This window comes from Pogoniulus pusillus, chromosome 26 (assembly GCF_015220805.1).
Source record: "Pogoniulus pusillus isolate bPogPus1 chromosome 26, bPogPus1.pri, whole genome shotgun sequence".
NCBI classification, from domain to species: domain Eukaryota; kingdom Metazoa; phylum Chordata; class Aves; order Piciformes; family Lybiidae; genus Pogoniulus; species Pogoniulus pusillus.
In genome coordinates, this window is record NC_087289.1 from 19,056,427 (window position 1) to 19,084,404 (window position 27,978).

At 50.7% G+C, this 27,978-nt stretch overlaps 1 protein-coding gene across 1 annotated transcript; it reads right to left on the minus strand.

Moving 5' to 3' along the window:
* On the minus strand, positions 1 to 27,978 carry ITM2C (integral membrane protein 2C). The gene is made up of 6 exons (XM_064165405.1): positions 27,814 to 27,978; positions 11,720 to 11,857; positions 8,162 to 8,350; positions 7,760 to 7,870; positions 3,769 to 3,919; positions 1 to 2,341 (listed from the first exon to the last, which is right to left on the minus strand). The coding sequence occupies exons 1-6, from the start codon at positions 27,922 to 27,924 to the stop codon at positions 2,250 to 2,252; spliced, it is 792 nt and encodes a 263-aa protein (XP_064021475.1). The 5' UTR covers positions 27,925 to 27,978; the 3' UTR covers positions 1 to 2,249.

Here is a 27,978-nt window from a genome sequence, read left to right on the forward strand (position 1 = left end):
TCAGAGGTAAAAGATTTTATTATCCCACAGATTTTTCCTAAGAAGTAAGAGTCCTACCAGACAAAATATACAAAGCATCTTATGTTTTCTCTCTAGACAACTGCATTCTCACCTTATGAAACAGTGACCACATTAGTTCACCTGAAAGAACCAAGGTTTGTCCTTACAGCTGCGTGATTGCACAGAGTTAGCATACTCAATGACCAGTTAATTCATGCAGAACCAGAAGGAAGAGGAAAAAGATCTTTGTGCTCACCTGAGTGTGGGCTTAGGTTCCTAGAAATGAATAGAAATGCAGGGCTTAAAATTACAAGTTTGTGGCACTTCCATCAAGTAAACCAATCCTCTGGCCCTCTCCCTGTCATCCACTCCCCAATGGAAGGCTAGAGCTAGCAGCAAGTTCCTGCTGCAAAGACAAAATGCTAGAAGAGCAAACACCCCTCTGCCAGGAGAGACCTTCTCCTCACCGACCTGAAGTGCACATAATGCAGGGCTGGGGGACAGGTTAGACTGGGCAGTCTTGGAGGTCTCTTCCAAACTGGTTGATTCCATGATTCTAATTCTTCATTGTACATCAAGCTTAAAGCAGAACAAAACCAAAGAGTCTTCCACTGCCTGTTAGAACTTAATGCTTATAGTTGACTATGTTCATATGAAAAATAAATTCTCAGCCACTAAGGACACACTAATCCCTGCTGCACTCCAGCCCCACTCTTGCTTTGTGCTCACATCACTAAATCACACTGCTGTTACTCAAAAGTAACACTCTAAAAATACATTAACTGTGTTTGGTTCTGCTGAGTTAATGATTGTACTTGCATCTACTTCATCCTTCCTCTTCTCAAACAACAAGCTCATTTCAACAGATGGTGAACAAGATCAGATTTGCTGGAAGCCAATTAAAAAGAATGTGCCAAGTTGAAATTCACCCCCTTCTTTCAAGCCAAAAAACTGCCTGCATTTCAAGAACCTAATTAATTTTAACTGTATTTATGGAACAGAGGGAAGAATATTTAATTACTCTGCAATTCTTCAGTCTGATGATCAATAGAAACACTGTTTGGTTCACACAGTTGCTCTGCAGTGTATCGATCAGCTGAATCTTGTCTTGTATCAATATCTGTACTACGACGGTGCCTGAAGAGAATGTGATACACTGCTGGACTGCACTCAGTACGATCAAAACAGCTTTCAACAGGGGGGAGAGAGAAGAATACAAACTCTTAAAAGAAATTCAAACAATCTGCTTCTGCACTTGCCAGTACTACCAGTTCTGCTGCTGACACCACTTTGTATGTAGGCATGGCACCCCATCTGCACACAGACGGGATCTCAACAGCTTGGGAAGACAGACTCACGTGAACCTAAATCATCTTCCCAAGCAGAGATGGTTAGAACAGACACATGACTGGAGTAAAACACCCAGCTCCCCACATCCACAGCTTAAAGATGGGACGTCAGAGGAGCTCCGGTACCTTGCATCAAAGATCCAACTCTTATTTAACTGGACAAAGTGTCAGCAGATCTGCCCAGGATACCCAGCAGCTGCAGCCACATGTTAGGGAAGAGGCTACACAGCTTTGCACTTCACACTCTGCCCTGTCATTATCATTCCTACCCCACCTCACTGTCTCTTGCCTTGGCCTCCTGCCCAGCCTGAACACCCATCAGAATACTCTGCACTGCTCAGTGGATCACACTGAGCCATAGCACATTCAGGAGATGTGGTGGGGATGAGTCCAGGAGCCAGTCACAAAATCAACGCATAGTTGAAGGACAACACACAGCAAGCTGGGACTACCACAGCACGGTTGAGGCAAAACCTGTCCTGCTGAGCTTTACGTATCACCTTGCCTGCAGCCTCACAACTATTCTTAAGTGCAGCTGGAAATTGCTCACCCAAGAAAAGAGCATCTATTTCCAGCACTCCTATTTCTCATCCATCCCTTTGACCTCAGACCTGCTCCCAAACGAGATTCCCATCCTGTGGTGTGAAAGAAGCTGCATCTACTCCCAGGTTATCCTTGACCACGGTGTAAATTTAAGCCCAGCAAGCGTCTCAGGTAGGTATCAGGGAGAGAAGAGAATCCACTGCGTGGACACAATGGACCCTAGAGGTTAAAGATGCACAAGCAGGGAAGGGAGTAAAAAAAGTAAGACAGATTACCATGTCTAAGGAGAGGGTTGAGAGCATGTGTGTGCATGTGTGTGCAAGCAAAGCCAAGGAAGGTTACAGCTGGAAAGTGACTTCATGACTTCTTGCAGATAACAGTTTCGACCACAAAAGTGTTTTCGAAGTGACGAATCCGATGGCAGTTTCCAACCTCACGTCGACTGATACCTGGAAGTGATTGAAAGAGAGGAGGGGGAAAAGTCAACCAGTGATACCCTGGAAGTCTTGCAGTAAATCAGAGAAGGAAAGCAGATGCAAGGAACAAGACAGCCTTCAGTAAAAATTGCTGTGGGATAGGGGAGACACCTCAAAGCCAGCTAATTTCACCTGGCAGCACCTCAGTGTTCTCTCTGAGACCAGACAGCCTCACAAACCCAGCAGGCAGCTGGTACAGAGCACAGCCAAAGAAGGGCTTAAAATCACCACCCCTCTGGCTGTTCACATCCCCACATGTATGGGGGCTGCTATGGCTGCAGCCTCCCTGGGAAACAAATCATGCTCCCCATGCCCTTGAACTGCAAGACATCAAGTCTGGACAGCTCTGCCAGGCAGCAACTCTCCCCTTACAGCAAATCTGGTGGTGCCCTGCTGATAAGTGCCAGGGCTCCAGGAGAGCAGCAGCCAGCATGCCAGCAGCCCCAGGCAGCTCCCATTGGGAAAGCAGCTATGAACTATAGCTTCATGGAGCAAAGCTGGAGGTGGGGAGATTCAGACTGGACGCGAGGAGGAAGTTCTTCAGCATGAGAGTGGTGAGAGGCTGGAATGGGTTGCCCAGGGAGGTGGTTGAGGCCCCATCCCTGGAGGTGTTTCAGGCCAGGCTGGATGAGGCTCTGGATGGCCTGTTCTAGGGTAGGGTGTCCCTGCCCATGGCAGACGGGTTGGAACTGGCTGATCCTTGTGGTCCCTTCCAACTCTGACTGGTTCTGTGATTCTGCACCCAAGTGTCCCAACGCCCTGCAGCTTCCCCAGAGATCCAAACTCAATCTGACTATAGGTTCATGTTTCGGGTGAGTCTTTGCATGCACCACTACCTAAAGCCAAATAAATGCAAATACCAAGATGATGTTTTTTGCAGCCACACTACCATTTGCATACAAGCTGCATATTGCTGATTTTCTTGAAATCATTTCAAGGTAGTCCACTGCTCTCTCCTCACAACTTTTCTTGTATTATTAGAAATTTAATTAATTAAAGGCAATTTGCTGAACTAATCTGCTCTGAATAGCTGCCACTGAAGAAGGTGTCTCCATTAGGGAAATTTTCCAAACAGTTCCCAACAGTTCTGCTATTAGCTCAGCCCCAGGAGCCCACACACAAGTGAACTGCTGGCTCCTGCAACCATTTTCACAGTGTTTCTATTAAGCTGATAGATGGCAGAAACACAGCAGCCAGCACCCATTTGCAGCAGCAGCAGCAGCAGCATCCTAGGTGAGGGTTTAGATGAATTAGATGGGAAAAACCTCAAACGATCTCCTGTCTGCTTTCAGCCACAGGCAGCCCTCCCCTCTCATCACGGCGAAGCCAGCAGGGCAGAAATGCTGGCTGCGGTGTGGGGGGAAGCGAGGCCGGGCAGCGGAACACAGTGTGGCTCTTACGTCTCCTCACGCTCCTCCGCTTCAGCCGGTAGGTCTCCTTGCCGCTGCAGAGGCGGTAGATGAAGGAGCCGAGCTGCTCCATGTCGCTGACGTGCTCGGTCGCGATCATCTCCTCCTGGATGATGTACGTCTGAGGCAGGTACGTCCCTTTCTGAAACGGCACAGTTCCACCAAGAGAGAAGCGCAGTGGTGCCGTGCCCCCTCCACAGACAGAGCTGCCCCACACACTGCTCCAACACACACAGCCCAGACTGCCCCACACACTGCACTGCTCCAACACACACAGCCCAGACTGCCCCACACACTGCTCCAACACACACAGCCCAGACTGCCCCACACACTGCTGCAACACACACAGCCCAGACTGCCCCACACACTGCTCCAACACACACAGCCCAGTCTGCCCCACACACTGCTCCAACACACACAGCCCAGACTGCCCCACACACTGCTCCAACACACACAGCCCAAACTGCCCCACACACTGCTCCAACACACACAGCCCAGACTGCCCCACACACTGCTCCAACACACACAGCCCAAACTGCCCCACACACTGCTCCAACACACACAGCCCAGACTGCCCCACACACTGCTCCAACACACACAGCCCAGACTGCCCCACACACTGCTCCAACACACACAGCCCAGACTGCCCCACACACTGCTCCAACACACACAGCCCAGACTGCCCCACACACTGCTCCAACACACACAGCCCAGACTTCAGCAACCTGTCTAATGGAAGGAAGGCTTGGAACTAGATGGTCCTTAAGGTCCCCTCCAACCCGAGCCACTCTATGATAACTGTGGAAAATTCACTCTGTGATGGCTCAAACTCCACTCAGTGAAAGCAGTAAACTGTCCCATGCTACGAGCACGGGTGTGCTAGTTTGAAGCAAGCTGGAATGTTTTGGTAAAAGAAGTAGATAATGGGCAGTGAAATGAAAACAATTGTGTCTCTTCGCTCACAGTCCCACTGAGAGCTCTGGGAAGAAGAAGTAAAACATTCTCCATTTTGTCTTTCATTCTGCCTTTGCCTTCAGACCTGGTCACATCTCATTAACCTTGCTGCCACTAACCTTGCTCCCTAACCTCTTGGCTGCACCTCTCTTCTTTCTGAGAACTGGGGTAAGGTTGAGAGGGCAAGGGGAGGTGTTGGGGTGGTTTGAGAGCCCCTCCTGGGGACTCAGGTTTCTGGGAGGGGAGTTGTGCTTCTGTATTGTTTATCCTTTGTATATTTCTGTATATAACTGTATATATTGTAAATAGCTGCCTGTACATTTGCTGCTGTAAATAAATAGCTTCATTTATATTCCCAGAGGCCATTTGAGTTAGCTGGGGCAATTCCAAAAGTGGGGTGGGGGGGGCAGGTAAGAGCCCAAACCATCACAACGGGGCACACAAAACAGATTAGATGCAAATCCTGAATCTATTATGTAAGAGATGAAGGCAGGGTAGGATTAACCCAGCTATAAACTAACTGCAGTTTTACAGGAGGGTGTATGAAACTGTAACTCTGAGAACACACCAAACACATTTGTAGAGAGATCAAGGCTCAATCAAAATGCCAGAAACGCCACCAAAAGTGTGCAGTTTACACTCACTTCAAAAGGCAAAGCTCAGCCCTGCTCAGATTCCAACAGTCTCCTGAGTTTCCCATGTTTTTCCCCTTCCCCTCAGTCCATTCAGCACAGCCACAGAAACATCCTGGTTTTGAATGAGGACTTAGAGCTGGGCCACGGACAACACATTTAGAAACACTGCTCTGCATGGCACCAGTGGGCATCCAGGGCAAAGTGAGCTCTGGACACATACCCCAGGCACATTGCCCAGCAACTCTGGGGCAATGCAGAAAGGATCAGGCAGAGGCGAGGAAGCGCACATGAGGTCCCTGCTCCTGGGACGGAGGCCATTAGGAAAACCAGGGTGATGAGTGAGGCAGCTGCCTGGTGGGGGAATATATGGCAGAAAGCCACCAGAGGCTAGAAAGAACAAGGAGAGGAAAAAGGGGGTCCTGCCTGCACCCCAGAACTGGAGGCAGTCTCTTTGCATATAGGAGAGGGATGTTCTTGGCAATGAGGGCTCTCCACAAGCTGATTCCCAGATGCCCAATGCATCTTGCAGCTGTCTGGGCATCACTGCAGCAATAAGCCACTGTGTAACAAGTACAGCTTAGGCTGAGGAGCATTTCTGAGCAGACTGTATGCTAACTAGGCCATGAATCAGACTCATCTCTGGTGCCTTTTGCTTAAGAATAGTCAAAGATCTTGGACACAAAATAAACAGAATCAGCACCATTGCATATACTACCTCATTAGTTTCCACCACAGGATTTGGCATCTCCATAGAGATGTACCTGGAAACACTTGGTGCTGTGCTGCTGGGCTGACACAGCTTACTGGATCAATAAAGCTCTCCTCTAATGCTGTAGGACTAGACTATTAATGGAAGTTCTGCACTACACTAACACAACAGTTCTGCAAGAAATTCAATCACTGATTCTCAGAGGGAGAGTGCAGGACAGGGCATGCGATACGTGCAGTCACCGGCAGGTGCTGTCACACCAACAGCTGGGGCTGGGGCTCAGGATTTGCCAAATCCTTGGCATGGTGGCAGGACTTGAGAGACTCATGCACATGATCCACTTTCCTCATTGTTTTGGTTTTAAATAGCAGTGGCAGCTGAAGGAACCAGGAAATACTGCTCCTCCATTCTAGGACTGTACAGCAGACATGGCATCTTCAATTCTCCACCAAGAGCTTGAGAAAACTGGAGCACTGAGCACCTTGAGTTCTCCAGAAGATGTGGATCATGCATCATTTAACTGGGTCAGCTCCAGTTTCCTGCTTCTGCACAGCGGGGAGCATCCTTTCATCCTTTTCTCTCAGATATTCAGGCAGCCCTATCCACTAAACCATGACATCTATACAGAATAAGTCTACAAGAAACAGCAGGGCTGTCATTTAGAGGCAAAAAACTAGACACAAAAGGCCTGGTAACATGTAAGTGGTGACAGCAGCACCAGCACCTGAGTGGGGTCTGGTACAGCCATGCCCACATATGGCAAGGACTGCAGAGCAGGCACAGGGCACACAGCAAAGGGTCACCCCAGCACCAGGTCAGCTGGGGAGGAAAGGGCAAAGGAGCTTCACTGTATCACTGCGCTGACTGAAGGCTAACTACTTGCTGGACCAACAAGTGGTCCTAGAAACAGCACTGAAGCCACTGAACATCTTCAAAACTAAATCTTCAGCTGGAAACCAGTCTCATTCATTGGTGACTTGACTGGACTCAAAGGAGTGAAGAGGGTGAAAGGAGACCTCAGAGGAGGAAGGCTAAAGTCTCCAAGTCCAAGGACTCATCCGGCATCTGAACAGGAGCATTTCAGAGCATCTTGCCAAGTCACCAGGTGATGAAAGGAAAAATCTGCCTCCACTGCCTGACACGAGCCACCAGCAAGGCTGGATCTGTGAACATGAGGATCACAGGCTGACAAGCTGCAGAGAGGTCCCAGTCACACCCTGCCTGCTCAAAGCAAGAGCAGCTATGAGATCAGACTAGGTTCCTCATGGCTTTATCCAGTCTGGTGTTGAAAACCTCCAAGGAACAAAAAGAGGCAGCACAAACTTCCTGGGCAACTTCTTTCACTGCCTCTGTCCTCGTGACAAAAAAACCTTTTCTGAGCTCAAATCTAAGCTAAACACTTAAAAACAACGTCTCTAAGATGCACACTAAACCCCTCATAGACCTACTGGACACTTACCCATCCCAATGATCAGAAAGTTATTTAAAGCCACATGTGCTCTGTGCTCTCTCTAAAGAATCAAGTGCCTAGGACCATTTTAACTGTATCTTCAGCCTCTTGGCTCTGTCAGGGCCAAGGCTTATTTCCACAGACACAGCAGTTTTGATTCCCCGTGAGCTTCCAGCTGGCACCCATGAGCCAGCTCCAGAGAAGCATGCAAAACAAGCAGGACTGTGGCTGTACCTTCACGTTGACCAGCAGCTCCCACAGGTTGCGAGGAGGCATCACGATGGTGGTGTTCAGCTCGATGACGTAGCACTTATCCAGCGTGATGTCGTGGTAAGCTGTCAGACCCTGCCAAGCAGAGAGATTAGGGAACTGAGCCTTTCCCAATGAAACGTGGCTGTGAAAATGGGCAGAAAGAGGGAATTCAGGCAAGAGAAGAAATAGCTTTCAACGACAAACTTGTCCACAGCAAGACAAGCAGGTTGGCAAATTCCCAGAGGGGGATCAGGAAGAAGAGCTAAGTAACAGGATCACTGCAGGAGTCTGTGACAGTCACGACAGCACTAGGCCAAGAGCACCATGCTGGTGCAGCCCAGCTCAGCCCGTGCAGTGCCCCCAAAGGCCCCAGGATGTGCTTACTCGCTGGAAATCATGGATGATATCCGCAGGGTCGCTCCCTCCAAACTGGGGCACTGGGACATTGATTTGCTCGTAGTTCTCCTCGATGTAAATCTTGACATCTTCGTGCAGCTCCAGCTGCCCTTTGAAGGGCGAATAGAGCGAGTCCTCGTAGAGCACGCCGCAGTGGAACACGCTCTCGCGGGGCAGCTGCGGGGACGAGAGCCAGGTGGGGATGCAGCACTCGTGCACCCAACAACAGCTCAGCAGACACAGGAAGACACGGACCCATGCTGGGAAAGCACACCCCTCTCAGGGAGATGCTGTTCCAGTGGGTTCTCTGGGGACCAGGGAATGCTCTCACACATGGGTACTCCTCTCTTATAGCTTAAACACTAAAACCATAATGAGAAAGGTGCACTGGAGACCACAATACCTGTGGCTCACATGCTACAGCCACAGGGGGAGAAACTACACTGCTAAGACATGACAAACAATCCTGAGTAGTTCTATTGATCAAAGGGCAGGCTGTGCTCAGCCTATCCATGGGCCAGCAGAGCTCCTGAGATGCACAGACAGCAGAGCTGCTCAGCTGCCCTCTCCAGAGGTGGCGCAGCCCCTGCTAGGCTGCTGAGCCTGGTGCTGCTCACAGCTCAGCCACCTGTGCTCTCGGCTTGGATGTGCTCAGAGCTCTGTGCCTGTGGCCAGCACGGCCCAGAAGGCTGCACCCAGCAGAACCAAGGCCCTCCCTTGCCTCACACTCTGTTACATATCCACTTTCCCTACTGCCCCTGTGCACTGCTGGCTTCAGTGTTTACACACCCCCCCAGCGAGCAGAGCCTTCATCATCTTCAGCTCCCTCTGCAGCTGGTTGTCCTCTGCAGAGCCTTTCAAGGTCAGTGCTGGCTCCCCATACTGTTTAGCCAACACCACACTCTGGCCTCTGATTGCAGGGATGGTACTTGCAGGCTCTGTTCTCCTTAGATTCCTCACTTGAGAGCTCGCAGACCTTGTGCTCATCTCTGGTAACCTGGCAGCTGTTGGCCTGTTGTAACTGCTGATCCATCACAGACCAACTCTTTCCTCTTACAGATGCTTGAGAATATTTTGAGACAGGTCTTTTTACCAGAAACCAGTCTTGAAGAAGACAGTGCAAAACACCCTCATGAAATGACTGCCCCACTTCCCTAGCCAGGTCCAAATGGAGTAAAAGCTTCCTCATGGGATTTCATAATAGGGTAATTCAGAAGGACAAACCAGCTGCCTGTAGGCTCTTAAATCTCATGATCAGGCTATTGGTATCCCTCCACACACATAGCTTTCAGTAACTGCTTTTTTCTACATAAGGCATGCAAGCTTGGGGGGCAAGTAGAACATCATTTCTAAAGCACTTGTAGCTTTTACATGGCAAGTGCACCAAAACAAAGCAGCTTCACCTCACTGCAAGCCCCTGAGAGCTGCTGCACTCCAGGGCTCCAGAAGCACAAGGCATGGGCAAGCGAGCTAATGCAGTGTGAGCAATCAAATTTGAGCATGAGGGTCACAGGCACGTGCCTTGGTCTGCAAAGCATCTCTGACCATGTTGAATGGGCTTTGCTGTGCAATTGAGCATGAGCTGTCAATGGAACAGGTTGCCCAGAGAGGTGGTAGGGGTCCCATCCCAGAAACATTCAAGGGCAGGTTGGACAGGGCTCTGAGCAATCTGCTCCAGCAGATGCCCCTGCTGACTGTGGGAACAGCAGACTAGATGACCTTTAAAGATCTCTTCCAACTCAAACCAACTCACCCCAGGGCTGCTGGGCTGACAGCAAGCAGCCCCAGTGCTGTTCAGCACACACTAAGGGTAAGTTATTGACTGGGTGAGGGACTGAATGCTGTCCACAACCTGGTCAATAACCTTGCCTCCACGCCAGGGGCTTCTTCTCATAAGAAGGTGTCTACACCAAAAGCTCTGCAATAGAGTCCCATCACACGTGTGTGGGAAGGATGAGCAGCCCTACAGTTGTCATGAGGTTTCCAGATCAGGTATAAACGAGCACAGGTAATAAAGCAAGATTGCCAATTAATTTGACAGCAAGAAAATTTATGGTGTGAGGGAGTGTATAAAAGACTATCCTACTGAGTGGATAAATGCTGGCTGCAGAGGCAAAGGTGGCCCTAGGAGAACTCATTCACTAATTGCTGCTCCACAGCAGAACGAGGACTTCAGTGCCAATAGATGCTCTGGGGTTTCTTGGCTAACCACTCGGCAAGTCAGGGAGAGCAGCAGTTTCCTCTGTACAAAGCAGCTCTGCCTGGTCTCTGAGCTACAGGCCGGGGAGAGTGGCTGGAGAGCAGTCAGAAAGAAAGGGACTTCGGGGTGCTGGTAGATAGTAGCTGAACGTGAGCCAGCAGTGTGCCCAGGTGGCCAAGAGTGCCAATGGCATCCTGGCCTGGATCAGGAACGGTGTGGGCAGTAGGACAAGGGAGGTTCTTCTGCCCCTGTGCTCAGCACTGCTCAGGCCACACCTTGAGTGCTGTGTCCAGTTGTGGGCTCCTCAATTCAAGAGAGATGTTGAGGTGCTGGAAGGTGTCCAGAGAAGGGTAGCAAGGCTCTCCCTGTGAGGAGAGGCTGAGGGGGCTGGGGGTGTGCAGCCTGCAGCAGAGGAGGCTCAGGGCAGACCTCATTGCTATCTGCAGCTACCTGAAGGGAGGCTGTAGCCAGGTCGAGTTGGTCTCTTCTGTTGAACAAGGGGACACAGTCTCAAGCTGTGCCAGGGGAGGTCTAGGCTGGATGTTAGGAGGAAGTTGTTGTCAGGGAGAGTGATTGGCATTGGAATGGGCTGCCCAGGGAGGTGGTGGAGTCGCTGTCCCTGGAGGTGTTGAAGCAAAGCCTGGCTGGGGCACTTGGTGCCATGGTCTGGTTGACTGGGCAGGGCTGGGTGCTAGGTTGGACTGGCTGAGCTTGGAGGTCTCTTCCAACCTGGTTGATTCTATGATTCTGCTGCTCTGACCTACCAGCCCAGCCTACCCAAGCCAGGCCAGGCTGTCCAGATGACAATGTGATGAATTTAACAGAGGTTGAGGGCACACCTTTCGTACCATCTCCCACTTACTCTTCACCTCTCTGCTTGCTTTGTTAATAGCAGCACTGACTTTTGTCACAGCTACTGAGTTTTGCTGTGCTAGGTTCTAAAAAGCCCACAGCAAAAAGCTGTTCCCTCAGCTGTAGCTCCTTGCTGGAAGAAGGGCTTGCTCTCTCCCCACAACAGATTGCCTTTACCCTGTCAGCAGTGACGCTGGGTTTAAAAGACAGAACTGGCAGGGTATTTTTATGGGGGTTTAAAAAGCTAAGAAAGGCAAAACAAAGCCACGAGGGAGGAGTGTGCATGGTTTCTGGAAGGCGCATTCTGGCAGTTGGTATGGAGGTGAGCCTGAGCCTACCGCTTCAGACCTGCCTTGTCTGCAGTGCTCAGGACTGGCTCCTGAGTTAGCACAGTACAAAGGAGCAGATAACAGCAGCAGCCACTTCACAGGCTGCAGCAGCTTGGCTGGCTGCTCCCGCTGGAGAAGCAGCACTCCTTCCTAACTCATCCCTACCTGGGTGACGAAGAAGTATCTGTACACATACATCGATGCAAAGACCAAGCCCAGGAGCAGGACAAGGAGACCCATGGTCAGGTAGCACACCCCACTGAGCGATGTCCTTCGTCCCTGCACCGTGGGAGCTGGCTCCTCCTGTCAGACAAAAAATGGGAGCATTGCTCAGCTGCTGCTGCAGAGGATCAGAGAATCCACCCAGTTTCATGCAAAGGCCACACAGGGGTTTGTGGTGTGCAAATAAAGGAGACAGGCACCGTCCTGCAAAGCAGCCATCTGACAGCATGCTGCTAAAACCCACCTGCGTTTTGCTCTCCTACAACTCCCATGCATTCAAAAACATGTATCTGCAGACAGACAGACAGACACTCTGCTTCCCTCCATACATTCAAAAACACCTATCTGCAGACAGACAGACAGACAGACACTCTGCTTCCCTCCATACATTCAAAAACACCTATCTGCAGGCAGACAGACAGACACTCTGCTTCCCTCCATGCATTCAAAAACATGCATCTGCAGACAGACAGACAGACACTCTGCTTCCCTCCATACATTCAAAAACACCTATCTGCAGACAGACAGACACTCTGCTTCCCTCCATACATTCAAAAACACCTATCTGCAGGCAGACAGACAGACACTCTGCTTCCCTCCATACATTCAAAAACATGTATCTGCAGACAGACGGAGGGACAGACGCTCTGCTTGCCCCCAGCGGCACAGAACACACCCCGGCGTCCTTCAGCGGGCGCTAAGGCTGGGCCGCACAAGGGCAGCCAGGAGCTAGCTGCTGCTGGCACCAGAGTACAGCATTCATGGTGGACTCAACGAGCTCTGTGAAATGCTGCCACTCTCCCACAGCTTTCCAGAAGAGACTTTTGAGGTGCAAATTACTGGTCTCGGAGAGGCACCTCCTGCCCCTGCTGGGGTAAGCTTACCCAAACAGCTGCACAGACTCCATTTCACCTTCGAGCAGACTCCTGCACACCTTCCAGGAATACTGTCAGAGCACCAAGCCCCTCCACATCCACTGTTTTCCATGCAGCCCAACCTAGACAGTAGCCAGCTCACTTCATTACAGCCCTCAAAAAGCAGGGCAGTGCAAAGGCAGAGTTACCCCCTGGGGACCACTCATCTGAGCCTATGATGCTCTTGTTTTTAATACCAAAATAACCCTCCAAAATGTTAAGCAGGAGGGTGTAAGGCCTTTCAGAAGCAGATGAAAGAAGCTGGTTCAGAGATGCCCCAGTTTTCACACAGAAAAGCTGAAAGCTGCCCTCAGCTGAGCAGACAGGCAGGGGAGAGAGGTGCCAGGGCAGGCTCCTGCAGATTAACTCCCTCTGCACAGTACGTGATCTGAGGTGTTTGTTCAGGGTGCTGCACAGCTAGGCAGGGCCTGGCACAAACTGGAGGAGCAGATTAAAAAGCAAACAACAGCCTCTCGTTTCTAAGACACATCACTTTTAAAAGAAAGATGTATTTCTCCAGGGTAGCATCAGCAAACCCCCCCAGGGTGGTGCAGACACTGAAGCTCCAAGGGGAGATGGCCCCGGGTCCCTCCAGTGCTGTGTGACCAGCTCTGCCCAGTGGAGCTGCAGCAAACAACTCTTCTGCCTTTCTCTGCCATGAAGTAGATTTTGCAAAAGCAGCTCAGTCCCAAGGCTTGGAGGCATCAGGTTGTCCCTGCCCTGAGACTAGAGAATCCCATGGAGTCTGCCATGCAAGGGTCCTCCCCCCTCACTAGCACCTGAGCTCTGCTGAGCTGCAGAACAGGGGCAGAGTCAAGATTCTGAAATCCCTCTGCTACCTGTTCCAGCCAATGGACTGCTCCAGCTATTGACTTTTTCTTTCCTAGCTATAGTCAAGCTGCAAAGACCAAATTGCTTTGGGAGAGCTACAGTATCTAGCTCCCCTCCAGGAGAAAGTAATCTGCATTTCTCCTTCGTTCCAGCTGTTGAAAGACCTGCAGCATCTCTGTACACTGCCAGATCCCTACACTGCAGGATCAGTGCAACCAGTTTGCCACTGCTCCTCCAGCAAACTTACAAATATCACCTTCTAAGTTCATTTCTAATCTTTCCTTTCCTCTCCCTCTGCAGACAAGTGTCAGCAGCTGTATCAGGTCACAAAGGAAACAGAGGAGCTCCCACATTGCTAGGGGAAAAGGAAAGGCTCTCTGGCATGAGCTGCTAGGACAGCAAGTCATGCTACATGTCCAGTGTTTCACAGAAACAGAGGTCCCCAGATACCTGTAATCAAAGAGTGCAGACAGCAGAGGTGGAGAGGAACGAAAAGATCTGCTGCTGCCACTGAAGCATGGCCAAGGAAGCATTCAATGCTGCACTAGTGAATTACAGCCAGGAGGAAAGGGACCTGGGGGTACTGACAGACAGTAGACTGAAGATGAGCCAGCAGTGTGCCCAGGTAGCCAAGAGAGCCAATGGCATCCTGGCCTGCATCAGGAGCAGTGTGGCCAGCAGGACAAGGGAGGTTATTCTTCCCCTGTACTCAGCACTGGTCAGACCACACCTTGAGTGCTGTGTCCAGTTCTGGGCCCCTCAATTCAAGAGAGATGTTGAGGTGCTGGAACATGTCCAGAGAAGGGCAACAAAGCTGGTGAGGGGCCTGGAGCACAAATCCTATGAGGAGAGACTGAGGGAGCTGGGCCTGTTTAGCCTGGAGAAGAGGAGGCTCAGGGGTGATCTTATTACTGTCTACAACTACCTGAAGGGACATTGTAGCCAGGTGGGGTTGGGCTCTTCTGCCAGGCAAGCAGCAATAGAACAAGGGGACACAGTCTCAAGTTGTGCCGGGGTAGGTCTAGGCTGGATGTTAGGAGGAAGTTGTTGTCAGAGAGAGTGATTGGCATTGGAATGGGCTGCCCAGGGAGGTGGTGGAGTCACCATCCCTGGAGGTGTTGAAGCAAAGCCTGGATGAGGCACTTAGTGCCATGGTCTGGTTGACTGGATAGGGCTGGGTGCTAGGTTGGACTGGATGATCTTGGAGGTCTCTTCCAACCTGGTTGATTTTATGATTCTTATACATCTGGAAGGTGCCAGGCACCCATGATGGGCAGCACACTGCTCCCTTCCCTGGTGAGCTGCAAGTGCTGCATCCACGGAGACCTCAGGGAGAGCACTCAGCAGGACACAGCAACTCAAGCAGGGGGAAAAATGCTCCCACTAGAAACAAAAATTGCATTTGAAGAATGGTAGGGAGGGGCAAATAAGCCCTTGAAGGTTTGCTATGTGCTAGAGCAGCTCTGTGCTCTTTGCTCAGCCAAAGGAGATGAGTTTGGCTTCCTACAAAGCATTCCTTGCTTCAGGAAAAATACCTGAGTCTTACATTCTGGGAGAAGGTGAGGGGAGTGAAGCAGAGCTTTGCCCTGTGAGAAGTTACAAAACACCAGGAAATTCTAAGAGGAAACTAAAACTCACCAGCAACCATCCTGACGGAGCAGAGATTTAGGCAGTGAAGTTAAAAATGCTGCCAGGCAGACCAAGAGGGGCAAAGTACTGCATAAAGATCACCTGCACAAACCCTCACTTAAATATGCATCTCCATCCCCCAGCCCAGCAGATTAAAAGGCCACCAGCCTCTGTCACTATGGATGGATCACGATTTAAAAGCCACTACACACCAGCTGGTACCTTGGCTTTGAGCAGGAGGCGTTCTCAGTGCTGGCAGCCTGTGGACAGAGCGGTGCACAACCTGCTTTAACAGCACTTCACCTCAGATAAGAAATCTTCACAAGGCTGGAAGCAAACCAACAAACTTCTCCCACAGGCTGCTGTCCCACTATGGTGCCTCCTTCCCACAGGACCACCACTCCCTGCAGCTGAAGTAGGGCTATTTTAACACAGGGGAAATACATGCCAGTATGGCTTTTGCCATGGAACACCTGCCTGGCACCCAGATGTCCAGCAATACTCCATGAGAACTCATTAATTGGACACTATTCTTGCAACAAGCCATCCTACTGATTTGCTGCTTCAAACAACCACGGGGGCTTTGGCCAAGAGAAATGGGGAAGGGTGAGGTCAAAACCACCCCTGGGCAGAGACAGGGACAAGTATTTCAGCTCAGCAAATGAGCTTTCCCTTTCTTTCTTTGCTGTTTCAATCGTTCCAACAGATGGGTGCCACGATGAGAGACGGGGAGCAGCTCGATGCAAGCTAAGTTCCGTTTGTTGTACTTTCAGCACTTGGTTGTATACCTTAACATACAAGCTAAAAGCTCATGCCAAATCCTAACTGGTCATTAAGACAGACCTCAGTACTGACACCAATGCAGACATCAAGACAGACCTCATATGTTAGCAACTAGAAAAGCAAGGATTAACAAAGCTCAGGTTCATGCTTTACATAGTTTCATCTGTTGCAACATTCTCTAAGGTCATTTCAACCCTCTCTTTTACTGAGCTCAGTACTTTCCCCCTTTATACATTCTGAACCCATAGCTTATGTTCCAGTGTGTCAAGATCAAGCAGCTGTACAGCACTAAAAGTCCTACCATTCCCAACAGATGGGCATACCTGAGCCAAAAAAACAGCATAAGACTCTTCCTCTCCTCTCTGGGTTGTGCAGAAGACAATGATTCGTTTGCTTCCCCCTGAACAAACAGATGGAGAAGTGACAGCAGCAGAAGAGTGTGATGTCCATGGTCCTGGCACTGAGGAGGATGCAGACACTCTGCAGGTTATCACACTGCCATTTCAGTGCAGGCAAATTCTGCACTTTCTTTCCTCCATCTTGGAACTGCCACATGCTCCAGTGCCAGCACAGAGACAGCAAAAGCCATCACTTTGCTGACCTACCAGGAAGGATTGAGCTGGCTCTCTTATTAGTGGGAAAACTGGAAGAGGCCATGAGCAAGTGCCATGGTCTAGATGACTGGATAGGGCTGGGTGCTAGGTTGGACCGGATGATCTTGGAGGTCTGTTCCAGCCTGGTTGATTCTATGACTCTATAGCTCACTCTTCCCCTCCATAGGCAATAAGGAAGAACATTCATCTCAAGAAGATCATCTGTGTGTCTTGGTTTGCCGCCACATACTGTCCTGCTAATACTTCCTCCCTCTGGGCAAGAGACAGAGGCAGCTCCAGCACGCAAGCCTGAATAAGCAGCAATGCTGACTCTGCTCCAGTTTGCAGGTGCAGCTGCTTTGCTAGACACTCAGCAGCCCAGCACCTGGCAGCAAACAGGGTACTGGAATATAAAAAGGAATTCCTTTCCTTGGAGAGAACAGGCTCTTCCCTATGCTCCTGCACTCTGCCTGCTCACAGGTCTGGCACAGGAACAGAGCACAGGTGGCAGATACCCAGATGGGAGAGGATGAAGCTACAATACAGACCGTTTGGTAGAAGCTTGAAATCAGCCTGAAGGAGAAGCAAAATAAAGTCCTAATTCAGTCTTTGCAGCTTTTGTTCAGAATGTCAGGGTTTGCTACGGGCATGATGAAAAATGGCTTGTATCTAATTACCCCTATTTGTTACCAAATTCCTAAGGAATACTTCTGCAAGAGAAGGGGGGGCAGAAACCTCACTGTGCTTCCCAGGCAAAATATCTGGTCCACAGCATGGAAACCAGGTCCAAACACCAGAGCAAGACAGAGCAGGGCAACCATCAGTGCTTGTCAGGCACTGCAAAGAGCGGCTACTGCTGAGCTAGCCCTCCTGGCTTCATAGTGCTGAGTCCTTGGACATAGCAATAGCAGAAGCTGCTAGCAAGAAGCCCAGTGAGATGCTGTCTTTGGTGCTCCTCAGGAATACAGTGCAGGGCTATGAAACACAGCTATTTCATTCTATTGCTCCTTCCTCACCAGTGGCTTGCTGACAGTGGCAGAAGTCTGGACATTGTAAGTGTCTGCCATGGCTTGTGCCTTCCTGCATGGCACAGCACCTCAGCTGAGACAGGCTCAGCTCATGCCCTTTCCCTGCTTCCTCTTTGGAAACAGCTCTGAGTTCTCCACAAACCATTTTTTCTGCATTTCCAAAACACACAGGTTTGAAATCTTTCATTTTAGATGTAGCAGGGCCTGACAAACAGGGGACACAGCTCAGCAAGTGTCTAAATATACACCCCCAACAGGCAAAGAAGCCTGGGGTGACTAAAAATAGCAGATGTGATTCTGACAACTGACAAGTGAAGAGAGAAGTGTGATGCAGAGTAAATACTCAGAGGGATGCAGTTTGGAGAGGAGTGCTGTCTGAAAGGCAGCAAAACATGTCACCCCTCTCTGGGAGGTTGCTGGTCTCAAGGGAGCAGCAGCCTGAGCTCTCCACGCAGATGTACTGACGTAACTACAGCCAGCACCACAACCAGCCGCAGCTTCCTCACAGGACGTCAGCTCCAAAGCTGTGAAGCCCACACCACACAATGTAACTGATCTTGCCCTTTACTCATTGCTGGTAACCAAAGGCACTATGGACTATGGGAACACGTGAAAAAAAGCAGTTCAAGGTCTCTACCTTCGGCACAGCAAATCCCATATTCACAATCAAAACCACCTATCCAGCATAAGGATGTGCAGCAGCAGCATCTCCACTGACTTCAGATGCAGAGATCTCACATCTGAATGCTTCAAAACTGGAGTGCTGCTGCACTGGGGGTAAGCTAGTATGGACTGAGCTCTTCTGAGGTGCCAGACCTGGATTTCAGTGCCACCTCTTGGAAAAGTGACCCCAGGTCTGCACTGAGACAGATTTCTCTTCCCACACAAAGCAAAGCCTTCTCATCACCTGTGTACCCCACAGACAGCATCCCTACTACCTGCAGGTGCTAGGTGCTGCCAGCTCTTACTGCTGCTGCCCTGCACGATAAAAAGCACCAGGGAGTTCGTGGGATAAATCATAGGGCAAGTTCCAAACCTGCCTCCCAGAGACAATCACTCTCCTATTTAGGTATTCAGAGCCAGGGAAGCTCAGTGGTGAAGAGTCCCCCAGGGTTGGTCAGCCAGAGTCTGAGATTGAGTGCTCACCAAGTCAGAGCTCTAAAGAAAGTGAAAGACTCCACAGAGGGTAAAAGGCAGGTGGAGGAGGACAAGAAGGGGGAGAGCAATGGATTAAATAAACCCCATCACAGCAAAGGCAGTTCATCACTGCATCCACCTCAGCACCTCCCACGCTCTAAAGAAGGCTCCTCTGCCAGGTAACACGTAGTGAGTCTTGTCCTCAAGAGTGGTTACGCTTAGAGGCAAGAGAGGGAAGGAATGAGGAGCAATACCAGGTAGCTCCGGGGGTGGAACAGCACCCGGGCCATCACCCCAGCACAGACAGAGAGGTCAAAGCACACTGCTAGCAATGAGACACCTCTGAAAGAGCCCAGTACCTGGATGGAAAGTCCTCCCAGGCTGAAGAGCACTTCTGGTACTTGAAGTCAGAAAAGAAAATAATGTGTGCATGCATGGAGGGAGGGAGAGACATACACACACACACACACATATATATGGCACACAGTTTCCAAGGCAACTGAAGTCCCTGCATGCAGTACTTGAGCAGCGCTTGTGCAGGGCACTCAGAGCATCTCTACAGAGAACTCCAGTGATAGGTTTTGGACTCAAAGATGCCTGGAAGCTAAAAAACCCCAAACTCCTAAAGCCTGTAATTAAGACACTATCACAGTCTGAGGCAAAAAGGTTGCAATAAATGAATCTAATCACATCTTTAAGTGACACCACTGCACGTGACTAGCAACAAAGCCACCTGCCTCAAGAGTCAGTGCAGAGCGCTGGAAATGAGACTATCAAACCCAAGCACTGGCTAATTAAAACCCCCAGCTTTGTTGCTATACGACAAAGGCAGCAGGGTGTTAAAAATGCAGCTGAGCATGTGGGAGCTCCTAAGCACTCATTTTCTTTCCTTCCCTCATCAGCAACAAGGATATAAACTGCCCTCCTTCCTCCCTTTTCCATCCCTTTCTGGAACTAAGGGGCTATTTCTCTGCCCTCTGCACAGGGGTGAGAATTTTGTTTTCATTTTCTTTTTTGGCAGAGACACAATAGCTTCCAGATGGAATTCTTCCAGCCTCCCTCTCCTGTATGGAGTAAAACCATTCAGACCATCTGCAGAGCCAGCCCCCTTGCAAAAATAAGGCTTCTCTCACCAGGCACATAGCTAAAGCCCTGAGCATCACACTGAACAGGCAGGCAGAAAATAAAGAGCTGCAATAAAGAAGCAAGAGATGTCCAACTCTGTGTGTTGAAGAGCCTGGCTGCTAAGTCCAGTCTGCTGAACAGTCTGATCTCCAGAAATCAACAGGAGCTGCCTTTCACTGTGACAAGGGGCAAAATCAGTCCCTGCCCCAAGGCAGCTCCACCACCACAACTGAAAAGCTCTGGAGCACCTGGGAAGACCTTACTTGGGAGAGGGAAGGGGCAAGTGCAACCAAGTGAAGACCAAGGAGGCTGAAATGGAAGGTGGCATAAAAGAATGGGAATTTTCTCCAGGAGAAGAACAAAGGTTAATCTTTGGCATTGTGTTTCAAAACCTATCTAAAACAATTAAAGACAAAAGGCAGCTCAAGCAAGAGTGAAAAACAGTGCTGCCCTGGAATAGGGGAAGCTCTTAAATCCAGGGGCTGGCAAAGTTAAAGAGACAGCTTTGATTTAAAGGTAGAGACATGTGCAGGTGGGCAGGTGCCTGACTCTTTAAAAGACCTCTGACCCATGCCAAAAATATTCAAGAATGTCAAGAAACAGAGGCAAGAAAAGGCCAGCAGCTTTCAGCTTGTCCTTGGTATAGCTGAGCCTTTCCTCCCAGGTGAGAAGTTGCTACCAGCTGCTCACAAAACCACTCTGCCCACTTCCACTTTGTGGCTTGGGAAGAAGCGAGCTACAAGCCTGACTGCCCACCAAGTGACAAGCTGCCTCATGGCAAGATCATATGTTTGGGAAGAACTGACAACACTGAGGTCCAGGCAAACATATCATTTAAATCAACAGCACTCACCTCTGAGCTCCTACAGTCAGGGAGGCAGAGATGGTCACCAGTAAATTTACCATTGTAGATGTCACCAAGGACAAGTCAAGCACTGCTGCTCTGTTATGACCAATGAAGCCGCTGCTGTCCCACCTCCCTCTTCCACTGCAGGTGATGGATTTCAAAAGCCTGGCAGAAAGGAGCACACAGCCATTCTAAAGATGCTTATGAGCTGCAACAGCCAAGGGACTGCCTTCTGCTGGCTCTGCAGACCAAAGGGGCCATCAGAGCCGTACATCTGTACTCTTTGCCCCAAACACAGGGGCCAGTTTGGCATTTTCCAGAGTTCAGGGTGAAGCAGCTTAACAAGGAAACAGGTTTCAGGTTACATTTGCCTCGTCCCTGAAACTCAGGACATTCACAGTCCCACATCAGAAAAGGAAGTCACTGCTCCCTGTCGGACCACTAGCAGAAAGCATCTCTTCTCCCAGGAGCAGAGTAGGAGAGCACTAACAGTCAGTACCACACTCAAAAATGTGCCACAAAGAAACAGCACCCAGTTCAAGAACAGCAAGAGACAGGAAGCAAATGTACCCCTCTCAGCTTTGTTGTTCAAACTGACTCCAATGGGAGGCCATGGCAGTGAGGAAGACAACTCTGCACTTACATTGCAGAGGGACAAATCAATGAAAACCAGAATCCCTCACATGATCCTGCCTCACACAGTAACAGTGGCATTACAAAACAATCCAAATGTGCCTAGCTTCCCACACATCACCTGGGGAGAACTACTTGTCCAGAAGAGAAAATGCCTTTTCCATCTCCTGTAAGCCTGCTAACGAGAGAAGACTTGGCAGTGTTAAAAGCAGGAAGAGCTAAACTGCACACAAGGACAACTCCTCCTCTCTAGGCTCTCCTTCTCTCCAGACCTGGAAGCAGTGCTGTGCTGCATGGGAGCTCCCCTCCCCTAAGCAGTCATGCACACCACCTGCCAGGCCACCTCTCCTGGGTCACAAGAGCAGCATGGTGCAGTGAGAGGGTGAAATGTGAGTGTCCTGCTCATTACTGCACAGCACAGGGCCTCTTACAGCAGAGCAGAGAGGGCTTCTGTCCCGTGGAGCTGCGGTATTAATACGTGCAGCATACACAACAAAGCCTCAGCCTCATACTCACATTTGGCTCATTTGCACCCTTTAAAACAGCTTCTTTTTAAGGCTATTTCCTGGGTTTCTGTGTTTTGTCAAAGATATTGCTGCACCCAAACTCGGTAAAGGCAGCAGGCTCTTAGCATATAAACAGCACCTATGTACAGAGCTGCATTGGCTTCAGCTCTCCAGCTTTGGGAGAGGATGCACCTACAGACAGACATCTCAGATTTCTCCCTCCTGCTCTTCAGTCTCCATCTCTTTGGTGGAATTTTCAGAATTCAGTCATGTTTCTAATATTTCTGCTAGAAAAAGTCATTCCCTCGCATAATCCCCCAGACAGTTTTATCCAGATCCTTTGTCATGCTCAGCTGAAACATCAAATATTCATCTCCAGAGTCCAGTAAGATACCCAAGTTCAGCATTTTGCTACAGCAGATCCTGTAAGAGTCTTGAGACTTTTTTTTCCCAGTTTAGCCCTCTTCCTCTATTTCCAAGGCACCCATAAACCAGTTTAGCCTTCTTCCTCCACATCCAAGGCACCCATAAACCAGTTTAGCCTTCTTCCTCCACATCCAAGGCACCCATAAACCAGTTTAGCCTTCTTCCTGCACTTCCAAGGCACCCATAAACAAGTTTAGCCTTCTTCCTCCACTTCCAAGGCACCCATAAACCAGTTTGGCCTTCTTCCTCTATTTCCAAGGCACCCATAAACCAGTTTAGCCTTCTTCTTCCACTTTCAAGGCACCCATAAACCATGAGGAACTGAGAACCAGCAACAATGCTTCTTTTTAAGCTCAGGATTCCATACACAAAAAGCAGTAACCACTTCAGCCCACATGGATATGGAAGGAATGAACAAAGCCCAGAAATAACCTCCTGTTAGGGGAGGCCTCTTCCAATCAGTAACTGCCATGTTTAGATGCCTAAACCAAGGCCTCATCGTGGTGAAAACAGCTCAGAAGCATCAAGCCTGGACACAAACCCACAAACATGTCAATGAGCATAACCAATCCACACCACTGCCAGCTACTTTTCCTCCCTTTCTCCAGATTTACAGCTTGCTTTGTGAAAAAGCCTGCTTAGAAGCCTGCTCCTCACACCCCCTTCCCTCGCCATCTGTCTTCCACCTCTCAGCATTCTACAACGGCAGCACTCACAGAACCCAGCACTGCATTGGTGCAGCAGCCTCCACCAGCTTCACAGAGCCAGCAGCGATGCCTGCACAGCCAGCTAGAGCCCCTGCTCCTCTGCCTGCCCCATGCACTGGAGCCCAGCTCTGGAACATCACTGTTCATAATGCACCAGTACCTCCGAAAGACCAGAGCCAGCATTTCTGCCTGTGATGCTCTGACCTGCTGCTACCCTCCATGAAGCCCTCTTGGGCTTGTTCAGAAGGACACAAAGCAGTCACAGCTCACTATGGCCATCTGAGTGCAAAACAAGGCAGGAGAGCAGGACTGCAGCAACAGCTCAAGCAAAGAGGCACTACCTGTCTGCTTAAAAGCTCTGCATTCAGTGCACCTCCTCCTCACTCAGGAGTTTCTGGGCATCAGAGGCAGCTGCCCTCTCAGGGAGCATGCTGCCCAAGGGCTTTAGGGCTTTCCCCTGCTATTTCTGTACAAGCAGGCTCAGTGCAGGAGCTGGCTTGCCCAGGGCTGGCAGCAGGGAGGAGGCTGGGGCAGCTAGGTCAACAGTTCCCTTAGGAGCAGCAGCCTTGCAGCAGGAGGCTGAGGCACTCCACCAGACAGCAGTGCTGAGGTGGAGTCCACAGCAAGACCACACAGAGAGACAGAAGGGTTGGACAGATCCAGCATGGAGCAGCAAGCAGCTCCTCCTGGGAATCTTTTCCAGACAACCAGGAAGGGTGTGGCAGAAAGCCCACCCAAAAGGAAGAGTCTTGTCAAGTCTTGGGGAATGCAGATGAGATGAAAGACATGAAACCAAAGCCACTGCAACCAACTAACAGCAAATCATCAGCTGCACCCACAGGACACCACTGTGTGCATCCTGGAAAACCCCTTGCAGCCCTTGGCCCTATAACCTACTGCCAAGGTGTTTCCAGCAGAGCTGCCAAGAGAGCTCTCCCAGTCCTCCTGCTTTACCCATGAAGCCCTTCTCTTCTGCCTACCAGAGCTAGCAGCCACAGCCCAAGCACACACTACCTTTCCCCCAACATTCACCCCTCTGGCAAGCCAAAGACAAGCACGATCACGTTCAGCACAGCCCTTCCCAGACACGGCACAGCAGGGTTTGCTCTCTGCTTCCTATCCCCAAAGGCTTCTGTGAAAGCAACACCCGGCACACGCAGAGATGTCTTCCCATTGTCTGCAAACCATCAGAGTCCCCATGGACACCCAGTCTGTGCTGCAGTGCTTGCTGTAAGGCATGAGTCATCCCAGGTCGGCCCCAAGGAGCATCTCTTCTCTCTGGAAGCAGGGCTGAGAGAACTGGGCTTGTTTAGCCGTGAAGAAAAGAGCGCTCCGGGGAAACCTTATCGTAGTGTTCCAGTATTTAAAGGGTGGCTAAAAGATGGAGACTCCCTTCTCACAGACCCACATGCAGAAGACAAGGGTTAATAGGTAGAAGTTACTGCTGGGGAGATTCTGATTGGACACAAGAGGGAAATCTTTCACAAGGGCAATCAATCATAGGAATAATCTCCCCAGGGGAGCAGAAGACTTCCCAGCGTTGGGCACCTTTAAGATTCAGCTGAACAGGGTGCTGGGCCACCTCGTCTAGATTGTGCTTTTCCCTGGAAAGGTTGGACCAGACAATCCTTGAGGTCCCCTCCAACCTGAGATTCAGTGATATAATGATGTAGCAGAGCCCTGGTCCAGGGCAGCTGAGCAGCCAATCTCCACTAGGCACAGAGTGCAGGGGACGAGAGGCATCTCTTCACTCCAGCACTGATCATTTACACCTCGTGAAGCAGAAGATTTTAATGAAACTCTCTCTCCTCTGGCTCTTGTGCTGCCTCTGCAGAATATCAGAGGGATTGACAAGGATCAGCAACAACAACAAAAACAAACCAACCCGAACCCATATTTTGACTGCAGATCTCTGCCACCGGTTTTACTTGGTTCTGGTGGATTTGAACATCCCTCAGAAATGCAAGGCACATACTTCCCAGAGCAGTTAAAGACACAGCCTCTGCATTTCTTCCATTCCAGGCCATGTATCTGGAATTCAGTTAAAATTCACTGGATACTGTTTTGCATCTGAGAAGACATTTTCCAACGAACAAGAATAGTATTTTACCGACTGCATAACCTCAAACTGCCTTCTGCTCAAAGCTGCCACATCCTGCCAGCTCCTACTAGTCACAATAAGACTGGTCCTTTCATAAGCCCCTCAAAGGCTGCAATTGCCTCAGAATTCTGTGCATTTGTCTGACAGAGTTCAAGCTGCATATTCTTTCCGAACGAAACTGAGCTGCACAGGGGAGAAACAAGGCTCAGCACATGCTAGCCTGCTGTCAGGACTCCTCACCTACTACTTTTCAGGACACATTAGCATCACAGACATCTTCCTGCCTGCCACATCTTTGCATTCACGGAGCACCTGCCAAAATTCACAGGCTGAGGAAGCCGCCGGAAGCCACGGCTGAATCGTTTCCCAGCTCTGGCTCCTATCATTGGGATTGAAGTTGGGAGATCAAAGAGGAAAGGAATGCAGAGCATCTTGTTTGCATGTCACCGATGCCATTCTGCTGCAAGGCAGCTAGAGAAAAACACAGAGAGACAGGAACTATTGGCAGCAGGAGAAAGAGCATGGCAAGAAAGCCATGCTGGCTACAGAAAGATCGAGCCCACAAGTTGGACGTTTTACAAAGCAACACATCACAGTACCACAGTATCACAGTATTATCAGGGTTGGAAGAGACCTCACAGATCATCAAGTCCAACCCCCTACCACAGAGGTCTACCCCGCTCTACCTAAGAACAAACTAGACCAAAGAATCCAGTCTCACAGCCACTGAAACACAGCGTCAGAAAAAGGCCACCCTCTTGTCACTGGAGGTGCTGCTCCCTGGACACCCTCTTGGCTGCACTGACGCACTGCAACCTGCTCCTGTCCTGCTGTCACTGGGCTTTCTCTCGTTTCCTTACACACCTGTCTGCTGGAATTAAGACACTGTTAAAAGGTCTTTGTTTTAAACTCACGTTTTTAAGTACCTTTGTGCCTCACGTGGGCTTAAAAGGACATCATCGGGCTCCACCAGGAGTCAGAGAAGAGCCCAGGGAAATGGAAACGAACCTCCAATTTCCTACTTGCTACCTAAGCCACTGTCGTTCACCCGGCAGGAGCAGAGTTAGAACAGTTCTGATTGCCAGGATTTGGCAGTGCTAATGATGGAAATAGCTTCTGCAGCTTTATTTTTTACACTCCTTCTCTCACCGTGCTTGCGAGAAGGAGCTGGAGCCTGCCGAGCTAGCACAGTACCAGCAGAAGTACCAACTTCCCAGCTGCATAAAGCTGCTTTAATGGCAGCATGGGCTGGAGCCCAGTGAGGCAGCCAAATGTCAGGGCTGGATGCCAGAGGCGGGGGGAACCCTACCGCCTTCTTTTGCTCAGAATTAAGACAGATAAGGTCTGGAAACCACCAAAAGATCACAGCTGGGCACACTCCCTCATTACAGGTTTCTAATACAGCTCCTTGGTATTAGACTAATAGATGCAATCTTGACAGATTGAGCACATTCAGCCCCTGACAGCTCAGGCGAGAGCTGCAAGCACATCCGTGCGTGATGTGAGAGATGCCTGTGATATGAGCGACTTCCTCAACTCTCTGCAGAGCGGAGCCGTCGCCTGAAGCCCCTGCTGCAGAGCAGCTCACCCGGGCAGGCAATTCCCCCTCACCTGGTACGGACATGAGGAGAGATGTTCTGCACTGCTGCAGGAACCAGAGCAAAACACAGCTCCTCCGTAGCTTTTTGGGCCAGGGAGCTATCTGGGGCCGGTGAGTGCTCAGCCTGCACGCACCGCATGAGGCATTTACGGGGAATACAGAAACGCCATTTAAGTTCTTGCTCTGACACAGAGGCACTGTAGTGAGGCAAATATGTTGCTGTAGGGCAGGCCCACCTCTCTGAACAACACCCTCCCGCTATACAATGTGGCATTTACCCCAGCAAGTCCATTTCCACTGAAGAACTTGCAAGCTGGGGGCTCTCCAGCACAAAATACTTCAGAAACACTCAACTCCTGGCCAAATACAACAGTGTTGAAGTCACCTTCCCCTTGCTGAGGGCACCAGCCATAGCACCACTGACACATGGCCACCACTGCCTGCCAGTCCCTGCCCATGACTCGCACAGCCAGGATGGGACTCACCTAACTTGACTCCAAGGCCTCCGCCATGCCCTACATCTGTCAGGGCTGCCCCAGTGCCTTCATTCACCTCGCACCTGAGAGGATCCCAACCTCCACACGCATGGGCGCTCATCCCCATCTGGTACTCATCACCTGAGGCCGTCAGGGAAGCTCAGCTCCAGCGTGTCAACCCCCATCTAAAACACCACAAAGCACCTGAGGAGCTGCATGTGCTCCTATTCCTGTGCTTCAGTAGTTTTGCTCCTCTTGTCTCTTCTCCATACCGACCATAAGCCTTCAGGGATGCTAGAAGCTGAAACCATGCACGCAGGAATCATTAATCCCAAATGCCATTCCCCCCTAGACCAAAGGGATGAGTTCTGACGGCATTTGTCTGCGCTGCCCATTTCTTTCAGAGGCCGGGGATGGTGCCCCCCATAACGGCACCGCCGCCCTGCCCCGTCCCTCCCTGCTGCTCCGGACTTCGGACGCCGCACATCTGTGAGCTGACGCCCGCAGCACCGGACACTCCTACCCGCCCCGGGGAGCCTCTCCGGACAGCACCGAGCCCCGAGCAGCCTCCCGGACCTCCACACGCGCCCTCCGGCCCCATCAGCTCTAACTCGGCAGGAAAGCGAGACGAGGGAGGCCACCCGGCGCACGGAGGGCGATGACCCGCGGGGGCCGCCCGCCCGCCCCCGTCCCGCACTCACGGCGCCCGGGGGCAGCAGCACGGCGCCCGGCGCCCCATCGCCCCCCGCTGCTGCCTTCTCCTTCTCCGGCTTGAGGGCCAACGGCGGCTGCTGGACGCCGATCTTCACCATGGCCCCGCACTGCCGCCGCTACCCGAGACGCCGCCGCCGCCGCCACCGGCACCG